At 38.8% G+C, this 19,453-nt stretch overlaps 1 protein-coding gene across 1 annotated transcript in view; it reads right to left on the bottom strand.

Annotated features, from left to right (window-relative positions):
• Window positions 1-19,453, bottom strand: part of LOC138332704 (thrombospondin type-1 domain-containing protein 4-like) — a 172,878-nt gene that overhangs the window by 18,653 nt on the left and 134,772 nt on the right. The window contains exon 10 of the mRNA XM_069280695.1: window positions 750-954. Coding sequence (XP_069136796.1) covers window positions 750-954 — 205 coding nt within the window. The remainder of the gene's footprint in view (window positions 1-749; window positions 955-19,453) is intronic.

Raw genomic sequence — 19,453 nt, 5'->3', positions numbered from 1 at the left:
ATCTGCAATGAATACTTAATTTATAATTATACTTTTGTTTGTTTTTACTTAACGGTCCATCGACAGATATGGTAATTTAGGGCCAAACTAACATTTACGATACTACACATACTGTCAAACCTGTGTATAAAGACCACCCGAGGGACAAAATGGTCTTTATAGACAGGTGGTCTTTATACTCAGATCAAATTGTGCTGAATTTGATCATTTGCGACCCTTGATAAGTGGTCTTATTATAAGCAGGTGGTTGTTAAAGAGAGGTGGCGCCTTTATAATAGTTAATAGGTAGTCCCCCAGTATCTTTCTTATTCCAAATGTGAGTGTTTTCTTCAATATTACATCTGTTTTCTTGCATTGTTTTGCCATTTTCACAAGATCGTAACAAAACTGAATAGTTTTTCCTGATTAGACGTAACGACCACTATGTTTAAATGCACTTGTTTTTGTAATTTTTATAAAAAAATGTCTTTAATGACTAGTACTGGAAGTCTTTCTCATATCTAAAGAAATTTTTTCAAATATTTTATTTTAAAATACCCAATTTAAGAAGTAACTTTATCAATGTATTTGATGATCTTCTTTCATGTGTGATGTAGATTTGCGAATTTCTCAAACAGACAGAAATCATGAAAATAACCGGAAGCAACCATAAATACCCAGTAATTCAGAATTTGTTGATTTAAATTGCTGCGAAAATTAATTGGTTTGAATAAGACAGAGAATGTGGTGGCACTGTATCAAATACTTGCCTCTCCCCAATCTTCAGCTTTCCACGAAGCACACGCTGGCGCCTTACAGCTGCGGGCCGATTGTGGCCTCTCCAGGTCGCCACACCGTGAGGCGGTGACAGTGACAAGATGAGTGGACGAGACCCTCTGTCGGCACACAACTTCTCTCGTCTGCATACCCTCCCCACACGTCACACTACAATCTGTCCAGTTCTGGGTGTTCCAACTGAAACAGATAATGAAATGATCATCAATACAGTAAATATTACCAAATGAACTTTGGTGTCATTGATCCCTTTTGGCCCTGAAGTTTGTCAGTCTGGGCCAAATTGACTATAATATTAAAATGCAATCTTGATGCTAATTTTAACTAATTTCTTATCGAAATGAACAAATAATGTTCAAAATTGTGTTTAAATACCTAAATAAACTATAGTAACCTTGACCCCCTCCAAAGATGTGAGACCTCAGGGTCATGTAATTAATAATTTCAGTGAAAAAGTTGTGAAACACCAGTCAATCTGTGTGAATTGAGAAGTTATGTGAACTTTAACCCTTTTCGTCCATCCCAAATCCTCCTGTTGGCTAGGATCATATTATTAACAATTTTGATTAGGTCCTTAGGACATAGGAGGTTTGTGCAAAATTTAAGTGAATTTGCTTTTGGGAAGAAGTAAAACATATAACTACATGACAGGTAATAAATAAGTCACTTAAAGACTCTATCTCAGTGACCTAAAAATTCAGCTTAAAGATGCTCCACCGCTGACAAATGGTAAATTTTCACTATCATAAACAAGAGCAGACGATTTAGTATTTTTCTTCAATTACAAAAGTTACTGACTTTACACCATTATCACCATTGGAAAGTTTGACCTTCTAACTTTACTTCAAGTTAAAATTACAAAAAATAATTAATTGCATCCCGAAAAATTTCTGTGGCACTATATTCTATATGGAATGAAGTACTGATTGCACATGCACAAAAGGCAAAATAAATGATTTTATATTATTTTTTGTGTTAATTAGACACATATATACACGATTAAACACCAATTATTGTTCAAGTGATGAATATAATTTATGCTCTGTCGGCGTTGGAGCATCTTTAATTGATGAAATCATCCCATTAATGTGTAAACGGACCATCAACATAAACATAAAAGATACATAAGTTGAGACATAAGTAACTAAATGAAGGGCTATAACTTTTCAATTGCAGATATAATTTATGTTTCTATAGTTTTATGTCTTCTGCCAATTCTTTCCTTGATTGTATTTGTGAAGAGTTTTTAATGCCATAGAGGAAAATGATTACCACCAACGCTCAAATGTTTTTAAGGAATGTTGAAAATATTCATCAATATTTTATTGGCACAACATAAAGAAACATTGTTTGGTGCAAATTGATACCAAAAACAGTTGGTTATCTATAAGTACCCCGCAGGCAGTGGTCAAACAATTTCATGCAGAGACATTTAATTTTTTACTCATCTTGTCAAAATTTGAAAAAAAAATTGATAAGATATTTGCTTGATTCCTGTGGTGTATGCAGACCTGTGTTTGTTTTATACAAAACTACATGTATCAGGTCGTGACCTCTGCTCCATGTGCACCAGTCTCCACATTGAGGACACAACATGCTGAGCCACAGAGGACTCAAGAGGTACAGGCCATTCCAAGGGGGACCAAACATACAAGGCACTGCGGACAAACATGGCAGTGCAGGTCCTCTGATAGATATAACAAACACACAACATAGCAGTGTTTTCTTTTTAATTAAATTGTTCCCTGCTGACATCCTGTGTGTCAGATCAAGAGTTCCGTGACTTTATCTCCGAGTATATTTGGTGGACGTTAATATTGCTTCCTCCAGCGACCCAAAGTAGAAACAATCAAATCCTTTATTCTACACAAACTGATACAGAATATCTGTCTGTTATAGTACTGACACGTGTCAGCTCAAACAGATTCAGGTAAATGTGAAAAAATTGTCCTAGGTATATAGATATGTAAAGTCTGCTTGGGAACAGATACCAACAGAACTTTTATTACACATACAAACACATGAAACATATATAAACAGCATGTTTATCGCTTTAACCGCTCTTTCCTCGTGTTTTGGAAAATTATTATTCAACGATGTTCATAAAGTATGCTCTAACGTAACAGCTATGGTATATATTTGTCAGGTTTTATGAAGAAGAAAATCTAGAGTTCCTTGCAAAAAATCCTCAACCTATTGGTCAGTACATTGAAACAACCCATTTAAAACCCTGCAAACCTATTAATTCATTCACCCCTAAAGACCAATTTAGACTCTCCTAAATCAAGGACTAGAACAGTCCACTATGATATTTCAGGGGTGATCGAGTTAAAGTGAAATAGTGTCTGGCCAGTGTTTTTCCTGGGTATTTTGGGAAATTGCCACCTTGTGAAAATTGGGAAATTTTGTGCGATAAAAATAGGAAATGAAAAATTTGAACGGTGTTAATGGAAATTTTGGAAAAGGTAGAATAGACAATTATGCTTCTCTAAGAATCAAGTGTAAGAATGGATACTAAAATACAACGTTCAGACTTGGGATTTCCTAATTTTTTTAGTTTCGTCACACAAAATACGCGTCAACTCACTGATTTGGGAAAGGAGAAGGTACATTAAGACTCGAATATGGCCGCAAAATAAATTTTCCAGTAAAGAACAAGATATTTTTCCATATAACAGTTGAATACATTTGCTACACATTACATCCCGAAAATATCCCGCATGTGCCAATTATGTTCACTATGACGTCATCAATATGCAGTTTCCCGCCATTTTTCACAAAAACCTTGAAAAATCATACTTTTTGAGTGGTTTTCTCTAAAAATGAATGTGGCCGCTTCGTGGAGCAGAATGAGATTTTCACGCGTTGTGTTTCATGTATTTACGCATATCCATGCAAAATATAAAGTTGCTCCAAGCTGGCGGCCAAATCCATTTCAAGCCTTTTCTAAACTAAATATGATGAATTTCTAGCAAAATTTGGCGAGATGAGGAAAATCATCAATTTGATGACATCATAGGTGGAGCACATCGTGTACATGGTTATAAAAAATTATGTTTTGATGAATGGCAAGTATGAGAGTATTCAGTGATATGTAATTGATGTGGATCAGAGTTAATATTTTTCGGCCTGAAAAATTAAGGCCAAATACTGGTCCTATCATATCTACTCCTTTAGATCTCAGATTTGGGAAAAAATAACAAGAAATACAATTGGGAATGGGGCCTTATTTCGGCCCCAAATATATAGGCAGGAAAACCACTGCTGGCCCGGAAGGCTGAAGTTGGTTGCGAGTTCCTAGTTCCTAGTTCCGTTTAATAAACGGAACTAGGAACCAGACCCGAGTTCCGTTTAACTTAAACGGAACTAGGAACCAGACCCGAGTTCCGTTTAAGCTTATACGGAACTAGGAACCAGACCCGAGTTCCGTTTAACAAACATACTGGCCAACGAGCGGAGTTCCGTTTATTAGGATTCCTATCTCTAACTGCATGTTCAATTACCTATTATATATAGGAATCGAACTTAGAGCTTCCATGAATAATACAGCACAGAATAAATCTCCTTAACACAAGTTTCCTTAAACGGATCTGACACCTAGACTCCAGTTCCGTTTAAGCTTATACGGAACTAGGAACCAGACCCGAGTTCCGTTTAACAAACATACTGGCCAACGAGCGGAGTTCCGTTTATTAGGATTCCTATCTCTAACTGCATGTTCAATTACCTATTATATACAGGAATCGAACTTAGAGCTTCCATGAATAATACAGCACAGAATTAATCTCCTTAACACAAGTTTCCTTAAACGGATCTGACACCTAGACTCCAGTTCCGTTTAACTTAAACGGAACTAGGAACCAGACTCGAGTTCCGTTTAAGCTTATACGGAACTAGGAACCAGACCCGAGTTCCGTTTAACAAACATACTGGCCAACGAGCGGAGTTCCGTTTATTAGGATTCCTATCTCTAACTGCATGTTCAATTACCTATTATATATAGGAATCGAACTTAGAGCTTCCATGAATAATACAGCACAGAATAAATCTCCTTAACACAAGTTTCCTTAAACGGATCTGACACCTAGACTCCAGTTCCGTTTAAGCTTATACGGAACTAGGAACCAGACCCGAGTTCCGTTTAACAAACATACTGGCCAACAAGCGGAGTTCCGTTTATTAGGATTCCTATCTCTAACTGCATGTTCAATTACCTATTATATACAGGAATCGAACTTAGAGCTTCCATGAATAATACAGCACAGAATTAATCTCCTTAACACAAGTTTCCTTAAACGGATCTGACACCTAGACTCCAGTTCCGTTTAACTTAAACGGAACTAGGAACCAGACCCGAGTTCCGTTTAAGCTTATACGGAACTAGGAACCAGACCCGAGTTCCGTTTAACAAACATACTGGCCAACGAGCGGAGTTCCGTTTATTAGGGTTCCTATCTCTAACTGCATGTTCAATTACCTATTATATATAGGAATCGAACTTAGAGCTTCCATGAATAATACAGCACAGAATAAATCTCCTTAACACAAGTTTCCTTAAACGGATCTGACACCTAGACTCCAGTTCCGTTTAAGCTTATACGGAACTAGGAACCAGACCAGAGTTCCGTTTAACAAACATACTGGCCAACGAGCGGAGTTCCGTTTATTAGGATTCCTATCTCTAACTGCATGTTCAATTACCTATTATATACAGGAATCGAACTTAGAGCTTCCATGAATAATACAGCACAGAATAAATCTCCTTAACACAAGTTTCCTTAAACGGATCTGACACCTAGACTCCAGTTCCGTTTAACTTAAACGGAACTAGGAACCAGACCCGAGTTCCGTTTAAGCTTATACGGAACTAGGAACCAGACCCGAGTTCCGTTTAACAAACATACTGGCCAACGAGCGGAGTTCCGTTTATTAGGGTTCCTATCTCTAACTGCATGTTCAATTACCTATTATATATAGGAATCGAACTTAGAGCTTCCATGAATAATACAGCACAGAATAAATCTCCTTAACACAAGTTTCCTTAAACGGATCTGACACCTAGACTCCAGTTCCGTTTAAGCTTATACGGAACTAGGAACCAGACCCGAGTTCCGTTTAAGCTTATACGGAACTAGGAACCAGACCCGAGTTCCGTTTAACAAACATACTGGCCAACGAGCGGAGTTCCGTTTATTAGGATTCCTATCTCTAACTGCATGTTCAATTACCTATTATATACAGGAATCGAACTTAGAGCTTCCATGAATAATACAGCACAGAATAAATCTCCTTAACACAAGTTTCCTTAAACGGATCTGACACCTAGACTCCAGTTCCGTTTAACTTAAACGGAACTAGGAACCAGACCCGAGTTCCGTTTAAGCTTATACGGAACTAGGAACCAGACCCGAGTTCCGTTTAACAAACATACTGGCCAACGAGCGGAGTTCCGTTTATTAGGGTTCCTATCTCTAACTGCATGTTCAATTACCTATTATATATAGGAATCGAACTTAGAGCTTCCATGAATAATACAGCACAGAATAAATCTCCTTAACACAAGTTTCCTTAAACGGATCTGACACCTAGACTCCAGTTCCGTTTAAGCTTATACGGAACTAGGAACCAGACCAGAGTTCCGTTTAACAAACATACTGGCCAACGAGCGGAGTTCCGTTTATTAGGATTCCTATCTCTAACTGCATGTTCAATTACCTATTATATACAGGAATCGAACTTAGAGCTTCCATGAATAATACAGCACAGAATAAATCTCCTTAACACAAGTTTCCTTAAACGGATCTGACACCTAGACTCCAGTTCCGTTTAACTTAAACGGAACTAGGAACCAGACCCGAGTTCCGTTTAAGCTTATACAGAACTAGGAACCAGACCCGAGTTCCGTTTAACAAACATACTGGCCAACGAGCGGAGTTCCGTTTATTAGGATTCCTATCTCTAACTGCATGTTCAATTACCTATTATATATAGGAATCGAACTTAGAGCTTCCATGAATAATACAGCACAGAATAAATCTCCTTAACACAAGTTTCCTTAAACGGATCTGACACCTAGACTCCAGTTCCGTTTAAGCTTATACGGAACTAGGAACCAGACCAGAGTTCCGTTTAACAAACATACTGGCCAACGAGCGGAGTTCCGTTTATTAGGATTCCTATCTCTAACTGCATGTTCAATTACCTATTATATACAGGAATCGAACTTAGAGCTTCCATGAATAATACAGCACAGAATAAATCTCCTTAACACAAGTTTCCTTAAACGGATCTGACACCTAGACTCCAGTTCCGTTTAACTTAAACGGAACTAGGAACCAGACCCGAGTTCCGTTTAAGCTTATACGGAACTAGGAACCAGACCCGAGTTCCGTTTAACAAACATACTGGCCAACGAGCGGAGTTCCGTTTATTAGGATTCCTATCTCTAACTGCATGTTCAATTACCTATTATATACAGGAATCGAACTTAGAGCTTCCATGAATAATACAGCACAGAATAAATCTCCTTAACACAAGTTTCCTTAAACGGATCTGACACCTAGACTCCAGTTCCGTTTAACTTAAACGGAACTAGGAACCAGACCCGAGTTCCGTTTAAGCTTATACGGAACTAGGAACCAGACCCGAGTTCCGTTTAACACAAATACTGGTCAACCAGCTGGATTCCGTTTATTAAAATTTCTACCTGTAATAAGATGTTTAATTACCATTATAATTCTGAAATCGAACGTAAAGCTTCTATGAATAATACAACACTTCATTAATCTATATAACAGAATTTCTTCAGCGGGTTTGACACCTAGACCCCAGTTCCGTTTAACTAAATCGGAACTAGAAACCAGACCCGAGTTCCGTTTAACACAAATACTGGTCAACCAGCCGGGTTCCATTTATTAGAATTTCTACCTCTAATAAGATGTTTAATTACCATTGTAATACAGGAATCGAACTTAAAGCTTCCATGAATAATACAACACAGAATTTCTTCAACGGGTTTGACACCTAGACCCTGGTTCCGTTTAACTTAAACGGAACTAGGAACCAGACCCGGGTTCTGTTTAAGCTCAAACAGAACTAGGAACCATATTCGAGTTTATTTGATCGGAACTAGGAACCAGGCCCGATGTCAGTTTAGAGCCGACGCTTGCATAGATGTGACTTTTTTTACATTTATTTTTACAGGAATTGTCTTTGAAATTTCAGGACCATGTAATCAAAGTAAAAATCATTTCAATGTAGATTTCTTTACACGAAGTCGACAACGAGACCTGTTCTGTTCTGTTTAATATTATGCGGATCTAGGAACCAGTTCCTAGTTCTGTTTAAGCCGATGTTGGCCTATACATTGCCTTTAAAGACTTTAATGAATATCCTGATGCTTAATAGTGCCCCGTATCGCAATACGGGTGCCTTATAGTAATCAGGTTGTCGGTCTATCTGTCCATCCGTCTGTACGTCCGTCCGTCCGTCCGTCTGTCCTTTTTTAGTTCTTTTTTTTTTTGTTACCAAGAAGTCTTAAATTGCAGACGTAGGTTACCTTAGTGCCCTTGTTCTGCATATTACATTTTTTGGGCCAATCGGTCAATATGATGGCCGACAGAGAAACACCTTTGATTTTGATAGTTGAAGATATTTATCTCTATTAAGCACCAAAGGGATCTGTCTGAAATTTCAGAGGTTGGTTTCCCCTAGGTTCCTAGTTGTGTATCAGGCATTTTTGAACCGATCTATCAACAAGATAGCCCCAAATGGGCCATACAACTCAATCAAACAAAATCAACAAGATGGCCAAGAGGCAGCCATCTTTGATTTTAATATTTATTGTTTAAAAAGCAGAGAAAATATTCCACTTTCGTCAGACATACATCATTCTTTGGTACGCTCCAAGAATCCTCTAAGATATCTTGTAATATATACTGTCATCAATCATTTCGAAATCAGAGCTTCAATTGTACATTTCATTGTCAAGATATTACTTTTCCTAATCGCAAAGCATCTTGAGCGGGGCCTATTTTGACGTGTCAGTGTTCTAGTATTTTACAGTAATCGTCTTCGGAACCTTTAGGAACATATAATCACAGAAAAACTCAATATAGCGTAGAAACAGAGTCGAAAAACCATGCCCGAGTTCCGTTTAAGATCATACGAATCTAGGAATTAGACCCGAGTTCCTTTTAACCCAACGCAATCAAATTCCATATTCAGTTCACGTGCTTTTACTGACCAATGAGTTCGTTTATTATGATTCCCACGTGTAATAAGATGTTTAACTGGACATTTTCATTGGACAATATGACGGATGTTTATCTAACAAGGAAAAGTGGTCAATGGCATTCATATCTTAACTCGAGTTATGAAGAAGAATTTTTCCTCATCTCGCACGCTTAAGTTAGCCCTGTTGCACTTCAGTTTTGGTCAAAGGTTCAAGCCCCTGGTTATGCAATACACGATAGACTGCCGTCCTCTTTGCCTGCTAAGCTTGAGTGTTGAACTCTGGAAACTTGGTCAATGAACCAGGTAGTGTTCGGCTCCAAGGAGCACCACACGATGGAGAGGCTGTTGCTTCTGCCCTGAACAGGACATTGAGAGGATTGGCTTCTTTGAAGGTGTCATTACTCGTCAATGTCAGACGTGGTCCCTTCTGCCTTTTTTTGAAGAGAATTCAGACGTTGAAGGCCATTACCTCACAGAGGTCAGCACCACCAAAAAAGAAGGCTAGAAATTCTGCTCCCACTGTTATATGCGACCGAAGTCAAAGCCTTATTTCAATGGTAACATTGGGAAGGGTAAGAAGAGTACAAACCATCATTTGGACAAGACGAAAAGTTCCTGATTCGTCTCTCCGTCCTTGATCGTTCCATACGAAAGGTCTTTCTTGAGAATTCAGCCAGTCTCAGATTCAAGTCCTCCTCTCGTAAATTAGGGCTTGGGTAAGGCAACAATTCTCCATCTGTGAAGGTCTCGATATTCCTCGTTTTCATCTTCCTGTAGGAGATCGTCAGTCCACCTTCTTTCTAGAGTCAATTGAAGGATATCACCCAGGACCCTTGAGCCCTTTCTGTAGTGAAGGAGCGGTTTGGCATTCCATACTTGCGGCATCCGCACTTTGTGTCAAAGTATGTATTTTTTCCCTCCTTCGGGGGATCCGGAGATGGCAGTTTCCATCCGAGAGGAAGTAAGGACCATGCTTTTAAAGGGCGCGGTCGAGGAGGTGCCTATTATGGACTACACACTCAGCTTCTATTCCGAATAATTCTGATCCGCAAGAGGTTTGGAGCTTGGTGTCCCATCAACTGCTGCTGGTTGTAGTGTGATTTCTGCACTCTAGGGAAGACATGTTCACAACTATGTCGACGAATTCCTAATGATCCATCTAGTTCGGGAATCTTTGGATCGGAACACCCGTCTGGTCATGAAACTTTTGCTTAGAGTTGGCTTAGTTCCTTAAAGAGTATGAGGTTCCCCTTCTTAAAACAGTGTCTTCTTGGGAAACCGTTTCCACGCGGTTCATGGTATTGTCATTCCAACTTTGAAGAAATTCGAGAAGGCCAGAGATATTCCTCTGACCTTCATCGGCTCGCCCCTCGTTGGTCTCTAAATATTCTGTGTTATCTCAACTCATGGGGTTTGCTCGGTGGTGTACTCTGAAAGGCAATTACAAATGTATTTCGTTTTCTCTGCAGACATTTTAGAAGATTCTGCATTCCAATGCGGTTTGAATGGCTACGGACAACTCTACAGTGGTCGCTTATCTGGAGAGAAAGGGACACCAGCTCACGTCCTTTGTGCCCTCGCTATCAGTATTTCCGTATTATTCCTATCTATAAGGAAATGCAGTTAACAATTTTAGTCAAGCATCTTCGAGGAAGCGCAAATGTTCTGGCGGATAATCTCCAGGCGGCGCCAGCTGGTTATGACAGAACGGCATCTAAATCCATCGACCTTTTTGCCTCTTTTCTCAATAATCAGTTGTCAACCTTTGTCTCTCCGTGGCAAACCAAATGGCTTGGGCCATGGACGCAGGGTTCTACAGAAGTTTCCGGAGCATTATTGCTCCTTCTTACCGATAGAGCCACTGTTGCCGCGTCAACCCTGGTTTTCGGAGCTCTTGTCGTTTCTGGTGGCTTGTCCTCTGGTTCTCCCACCAAAAACAAATGTCTTTCGTTAGCATCGGCCCCAGACGTTACCTTCACGCTTGGACGTGATTTCAGGAGTCCTAGCTCAGTCAGGCTTTTCTTCGGATATGTCAGCTCGCATCGCCCGATCAATTAGGTCTTTCTCCTCTGCCGCCTACCAGTCACGCTGGAAGATCTTCTTTGATTGGCGTCAGGAAGATTGATCCGGTCATGGCCTCTGCCCAGCTGATTGCGAGTTTCCTTCTCTGTCTTGTTTAGGGAGCACAATCATGTACTATTGCAGGCTATCGCACAGCTATATTGCCAGTGTACTTTCTTTCCGTGGTAGACCAGAGGTAGGATCTTCATTTCTTTGTCTGTCTTGATTCGGGGGTTCAATCTGGACAGGCCTAACGTACAGTAGTTAGCTCCACAGTGGAACCTAGAACTCGTTTTAGAGTCATAAATGGGGGCTTCGGCTTCTAATGGGCCTTTAGGATCGGACTCCATAAAGTTTCAAACTTTTAAGACTGTCTTTCTGCTTGCTGTTGCCTCAGGCCACATGAGAAGTGATATTTATGCATTGTCTTTTCGCTCTTTGCGTATTTCATGGGCAAGAGCTAGCTCTGCCGTTACCCTTCTCACTGATCCTGAAATTTGGGCAAAGAATTGGGAACCAGGTTTTTCGCCCCATTCCATTAGAATTCCTTTCCTGTCAGTCTCTATTGAGTCTGGGGAGAATTATCGGATGCTTTGTTCCTGTCGGGACCTTAAAACAGGGTCAGCAGGATATCTCCTTCCAGTCCATCTCCACATTAATATGTCAGGTGATCAAGATTGCTTATGAGCCGTCTAATGATAAATCTCATGCGGAATGCAAGGTGAGGGCTCATGAGGTTAGAGCCCTTGCGACTTCTTTGGCTCTCCGCAATAGGTCCTTGTACCAGGACATCAATGTCTTCTGCCGTTTGGCGTGGTCAGTCTACTTTCACCTCCGGTCTCTGTCCTTCCACTCTGATGGACTGTTTTCTGTCTGTGACTGTTCCTCCTCAGTAGACATTAAATGCATTTATGGTCTTTTAACCTTATGCGAGCAGGTTTCACAATGGTGCACCTCTTTCCACGGGGAGGTATTATCCGTTTTTACCTTTGTTCATTCAACCCTGTTTTATATTCTCTGCCTGGGGCCTGTCCCCTACATTTACCATTTGACTGGGCTGCCTGGCTTCGGACTCGCCATTACGGTAAGAAAGACAAATTCGCATACTAAAGTTATAGTAGCGTATTACTGAAAAGAAATTGAGGTTTTTCAATGTAAAACCAATTTACATGATGTAAAACTAACAATGACTTTATGGGGTTCCACTCTTCTGTCCTCCCTCCCTTTCCTCCTCAGTCATTTGGGAGAGGTGTTTAGGAAGGGACATCATTCTATATACTCTCGTCGAGTACGAAATAAGGTACGCTAGGGAGACGGGATTCTCAAATATAATGTATGTAGTGAATTTGAATTCTAAAGTTATAGTAAGTATTATATCATGAAAGTGGCTTAACATTGAAAAAAACTCTAATTTCCTTATAAAAGACTTCTCTAAAACTAAGCACGATATATAACAACTCATATTGCAAAGGTAGTATCTGTATGGGGTGAGGATACAAAATTATAAAAAGGGTGTGGCTTATCCCCTTGGGCCTGAGGGGCGGGGCCAAAAGGGGTCAATTTGTTTATTTCCATATAAACGACTTTTTCTCTGAAATTAAGTATGGGATAGTACTCATATTGCGATGGTAGCATCCTTAAGGGAATTCAAAATTGTAAAAATGCTGGGACTGACTCTCTACCACTATTGATTAGCACTCATAATCATATGATATTGAAAGCATCATTATATGATGGAGATTTAAAATTAAGCAAATCGTGGAGCCTGTTTTGCTATTTCCAATTGTAAGAGTTTTTTGTGACAATTACTTCATAAAACAGGTGATTCTTCGTGATCTATTTTGTTGACTCACGAAAGGATATTCTTAACCAAGATCAATAGGTACAATATACATGTATATTTCGAAGGCAGTTTTGGTTTATGCTTGCAGTTCGATAAAATGCACATCAATTTAACAAGATATTAAAATATCAGAAAAATATTAATTTGAAATACTCCGTCCCATAAAAATTAAAAAAAATGGAGAAAAATAATCTGGAAATCTAAATATTTTGATGAAACATTGTTAGATATAAAATTAAAAATAAAATCCTTTTACCACGGGGATTAGATAAAGATATATGTAAAAATCGTATGTACTGGGCTTAAACGGTCTAGATCTGTTGCCAAGAATTTCCATTTAATTTCAAAAGAATTTCGGTCTCATTCATAAACGCCGCACGTCGCGTTATCGCATAACTTCACTCGGTCCTTTGGACCAGTTGAGCTAAAATGAGTAAATGCTATGGCAAGCCAATTTAAAATTTATTGAAGGAGCAAGGTCCATCCAGAATTTGATCGAATATTATATTCGATATCAGGCCCTTCGGGTCAGATGAGCTTTACAAATGTCTATGCAAGCGTGGGGTTAAACGGAACTCGGGTCTGGTTCCTAGTTCCGTATAAGCTTAAACGGAACTCGGGTCTGGTTCCTAGTTCCGTTTAAGTTAAACGGAACTGGAGTCTAGTTGTCAGATCCGTTTAAGGAAATCTGTGTTATAGAGATTAATTCTGTGTCGTATCGCTGCTGAAAGCTCAGAGTTCGATTCCGATATATAATATGTAATTGAACATCCAATTAGAGGTAGAAATCCTAATAAACGGAACTCGGCTCGTTGGCCAGTACTTTTGTTAAACGGAACTCGGGTCTGGTTCCTAGTTCCGTATAAGCTTAAACGGAACTCGGGTATGGTTCCTAGAACTGGAGTCTAGTTGTCAGATCCGTTTAAGGAAATCTGTGTTATAGTGATTAATTCTGTGTCGTATCGCTGCTGAAAGCTCAGAGTTCGATTCCGATATATAATATGTAATTGAACATCCAATTAGAGGTAGAAATCCTAGTAAACGGAACTCGGCTCGTTGGCCAGTACTTTTGTTAAACGGAACTCGGGTCTGGTTCCTAGTTCCGTATAAGCTTAAACGGAACTCGGGTCTGGTTCCTAGTTCCGTTTAAGTTAAACGGAACTGGAGTCTAGTTGTCAGATCCGTTTAAGGAAATCTGTGTTATAGAGATTAATTCTGTGTCGTATCGCTGCTGAAAGCTCAGAGTTCGATTCCGATATATAATATGTAATTGAACATTCAATTAGAGGTAGAAATCCTAATAAACGGAACTCGGCTCGTTGGCCAGTACTTTTGTTAAACGGAACTCGGGTCTGGTTCCTAGTTCCGTATAAGCTTAAACGGAACTCGGGTCTGGTTCCTAGTTCCGTTTAAGTTAAACGGAACTGGAGTCTAGTTGTCAGATCCGTTTAAGGAAATCTGTGTTATAGAGATTAATTCTGTGTCGTATCGCTGCTGAAAGCTCAGAGTTCGATTCCGATATATAATATGTAATTGAACATTCAATTAGAGGTAGAAATCCTAATAAACGGAACTCGGCTCGTTGGCCAGTACTTTTGTTAAACGGAACTCGGGTCTGGTTCCTAGTTCCGTTTAAGTTAAACGGAACTGGAGTCTAGTTGTCAGATCCGTTTAAGGAAATCTGTGTTATAGAGATTAATTCTGTGTCGTATCGCTGCTGAAAGCTCAGAGTTCGATTCCGATATATAATATGTAATTGAACATTCAATTAGAGGTAGAAATCCTAATAAACGGAACTCGGCTCGTTGGCCAGTACTTTTGTTAAACGGAACTCGGGTCTGGTTCCTAGTTCCGTCAAAGCTTAAACGGAACTCGGGTCTGGTTCCTAGTTCCGTATAAGCTTAAACGGAACTCGGGTCTGGTTCCTGGTTCCGTTTAAGTTAAACGGAACTCGGGTCTGGTTCCTAGTTCCGTTTATTAAACGGAACTAGGAACTAGGAACTCGCAACCAACTTCAGCCCTCCTGCTGGCCCATTGACTACTGAACCACAAAACACACACTGCCTTATTCAATAATAAAAGTTGGTGTTGGAAGCTGAGGTTACCAATGTTTCCTAATACTCCTTAACTTAATATGCCCAAAATTACATCTGAACGTTTTTTTTTTGGTGAAATTAGTTTTCATAGCGAGATATATCAGCTCTGTTATTGCATTCCATGTTTTTTGCACAAGAAATATTCAAAGAGACACTTGAAATTTCACAGTTTTTATCCTCACTTCATATTCTAAATTAATTTCAAACCAGAAAAAATAATTGTAAATTTGTTACAAAATGACTTTTTTTTGTTGGACAATTTCCTGCGTCCTCCAGTTTGTGATAATAACTTATAAAATATTTAATATTAAACAACATTTAATGTTATGTGATACACATTCATGTATCTCAGGTTTCCTTTACCATACTCATAAAAACAAATGCAATTACATGCTTTGCTGTTGTGTGATATGAAATTGTAGATCTGATATTAGCCAGAGACCAACACACGCCCACGAATCACTGGTGGTACACCAAACTCAAATTACTGTAACCAAACACATTTTAGTGTTCTGAAATTTTAGCGAAAAACTAACTAAGCAAAATTAGTGCAGTGACTGAACACTGGCTAGTTGGTATTTAGCTAATTATATATATGCCCACTAACACTCCCGTATGTATTTAATAATGATCTATCGCCACAAATGTTGCTGGATTTTGAGGTTTAAATGTCCGATTTTATCGTCAATTCTTCATTTCTTGTTAACACATACAATAATAACTTGTGATTCGAGGTCAATGTCTGGTTCAATCGTCAGTTCTTTATTTATTTTTGCGTAACACAATAATAAGTTGTGGTAACTTTGTGTCTCCTTGTGATATTGTTAGTTTACAGTATAGTGCTATCTCACCGCAGCATAATGCCAAAGACACTGAACAGCACACCCCACCCTGTAGTCACATTATGCTGATACTTGGTGAACTATTCTGATATTTATATCAAACAGTTTCCCCCTTAAATGATCCTAAAAGACTCATTAAATTGTGAGAGCATAATAAATTTAGTTATCTTTAAAAGAATTAAAATTAACATTGAAACTGTCATGCAAAAACAGGGTAACAACGCCAACCCCTTGATTATTTTATGGTTAGACATATGAACAATAACATCACTGAATATGAAGATTTGAAAAGTTGAAAATTTAAGTCCAAATTAAAATGAACGAAGTTAAAAATTCCATAATTTATAATTTTCAAAGATTCCAGGATTGATTTTATTTTTTGTTTTTTTACTAAAAATTACTGAGCTGTTAAATTCAAAATGTTGCATTAATTCGAAAAAATGCGGAAGCCAAATGATTGTAAGACTTCTTGACCAAAGAATTCTTTTTGAGATAAGAATTTTTCAGACTGACAAAACTTCTTTTATGCACGTCCTATATAATATCACAGATTTCATCTGAGTTAAAATTCCTGAGAAATTTGGTCACCTAGAGTTTCCTTAAGTGTTCTGTCGTGCCGGGCACCATTCTCCCACCAAAGTACTTAATCTGCAGCCGAAATTGCAATGAATGTGTTAAAACTGTTATCACATTCAGATTTTGTGAAAATGAATTCGTGATTACATTTTCTCCTTCTCAATAATGCACACATATTCTAAAAGAAATCGTGAAATCTTTGGCGGTTTATAGCTAGCTGATACATAAAACAATTTGCCCTGGGAAAATATGTAAAACATCATATATGTATAAACGACAAGGTGCATTAGGTAGTGAATCGCTGATAAGATGCCGACCTCGATGTGCCACATAGATACAGCCATTCACAAATGGAGTGCACGCTGGTATGATACAACAATGGGTCAACTTGTATCAGACATGTTGTGATTGGCAGAACCAAACACACACAAAGAGGGTCGTGACGGGGATGAAATGGGGTCACGATAGGGACTAAACTGGGTTGTGACAGGGTTACGACAGGAACATAACAGAACAGTCCAAAAGGAGCATCTAAAGGGACTGAAGGCGTTCTGGGGATTTTTTTTAGCATATCAGGGTCATTTGTAAAACTTTATAGCATCAGAGGGAGGCTTCTCTACCACCTCTGAGGGGCATGTGACTGTATCTGAAGGTCATGAGGGCAGCTTTACAACATCTAAGGGTCATGAGAGATATCTAACAGAGTCTGAGAGTCATGAGGGCACTTTACCAGTATCTAAGAGTCATATCAGCAGCTTTTTAGCATGTGAGGGTCATGAGGGCACTTTCACAACATCTGAGGGTAATGAGGGCACTTTCCCAGCATCTGAAGGTCATATGAGCAGCTTCTTAGCATCTGAGGGTCATGGGGGCACTTTCACAACTTCTTAGGGTCACGAGGGCACTTTGCCAATAGCTGAGGGTCGTATTAGCTACTTCTTAACGTCTGAGGGTCATGAGGGCACTTTCCCAGCATCTGAAGGTCATATGAGCAGCTTCTTAGCATCTGAGGGTCATGAGGGCACTTTCACAACTTCTTAGGGTCATGAGGGCACTTTCCCAATAGCTGAGGGTCGTATTAGCTGCTTTTTAGCGTCTGAGGGTCATGAGGGCACTTTCCCAGCATCTAATGGTCATATGAGCAGCTTCTTAGCATCTGAGGGTCATGAGGGCACTTTCCCAATAGCTGAAGGTCATATGAGCAGCTTCTTAGCATCTGAGGGTCATGAGGGCACTTTCCCAATAGCTGAGGGTCATATGAGCAGCTTCTTAGTGTCTGAGGGTCATAAAAGATACTTCACAACATCTCTCTACCAAAATTCAAATTTAAAACTTTTCAATCAACAACAAATTGAAATTCTCAAACACCTGATGTAAAATTTACGGTTTTCATTCAGATAAAGACATTGACAATCTACAGACAACTATCAATGAAGTGAATCCTATTGATGTCAAAGACCTGATGATAAACACAATGATAAACAGGAAACACCTCAGCCATTTAAACATTCCACAACCAGACATTACAGAGTAAGTACAAAGAGAAATCTTCTTTACTTTTATTTGGACGTTACAAACACCGTGTTTATCTAATGTTGAAACACGATACCTTTTGGACACAAATTTGTCCAAATTGATCACTTTTGTGATCTAGCAGTTTTCAGAAACAGGAGAATCTGTTTGTGACGGAGTCCCCACATTGTGTGTCAGGTAGATAAAAAAATCAAAGACGCAGAATTATTTGCCTTTTTAAATGTTGAGAAGCGTCGACTAACATATCCGTGCTAAGTGTCCAGTGATTGGTTATTTAGTGGGAAATCGAGTGTACACAGACAGTATTTCACACCAATCCTCGAATAATTTACAAACATCAAGGAAATGAAAGAGCAGGACTTCTTTGAAGATCTGAACTGTAGGACAGACTGTTTGTATTTTACTTATTACCGAAAGTATTGGTTCATATTTCAAAAGCCAACGTTAAAGGTCATTGACGGATATTAAATTGTCTTTTTTTCCGATATATTCTACGGAGCTAAATGTTTCAAAATTGTTTCATGCTCTATAATCGTCAGAAATAATAATTTGAACAAAAATATTTCATCTATCCTTGAGATCTTTACAGAAGGAAAACAAACAAATCCATCCTTGAACTATGTCTTCGTTAAAGCTAATTAGTAATTATACTGAATTAGTAATAGTTAAGCCACTCGCCTTTCACCTATATAGATTGGGATGGATTCCTGGCACGAACATGAAAATGTCAGAGGTTTTCTCTGGGCACTCTGGTTTCCTCAAGAGCAAGAGGGCAGCAGTAGCACGAATTTTGAAAATCTAAATGTAAATATCTATCAATATAACAGTGGTTTATATGTAATCGCGGAGATTAATATTCACAAATTTACTGTGAGCGTGAAATATGCGAAATGAAATCGTAGTTATAATTGATGTAAAAAAATAAATAAAGTTTTCTTGTCATATATTGGTCCTATGTTTAGCCATCCTCAATCATTTATCAATAAACTACGTGGATTGTTTCATAAAGTTTTCAAAGTAAGGCGTGTCTTCCATAATAAAGTTTCAGAGATGGATGGTCAACACTGCCAGGGCTCCGCCTTAAATTCAACAAACCAACAGGACCCTACATACCTGTAATTATCACCTGTGATTTCTACCTGTGACTTAAAAAGAAGTGTAGATAGGCCGTTTATCAACAACAATAAATCGCTCTGAAACCCGATTCTCTTTAACGAGCTTGATATGTGTTAGCACCTATAATCACCATTGACCCTGACTAACTCTCCCCAAGATAGCTTTACTTGGAGTAATAATTGTACAGTAATTTGACCCCGTGTAACCTTGTAAATGTTTATGACACCTGTGATTATCCTCATCCCTAACGAGTAGTGACTGGACAGGTGTTCCAATCGCTGTAACGGCCAATACATCAGATGTAACCACGTCTATATACCACAAACTTTTCATAGTACGTATCATATACTCTACCTTGTCAATAATAATGAATATGT

The sequence above is a fragment of the Argopecten irradians genome, chromosome 10 (assembly GCF_041381155.1).
Source record: "Argopecten irradians isolate NY chromosome 10, Ai_NY, whole genome shotgun sequence".
NCBI lineage: Eukaryota > Metazoa > Mollusca > Bivalvia > Pectinida > Pectinidae > Argopecten > Argopecten irradians.
Note: the sequence above shows the minus strand (reverse complement) of the source record. Positions and strands in the feature narration are given on the sequence as shown.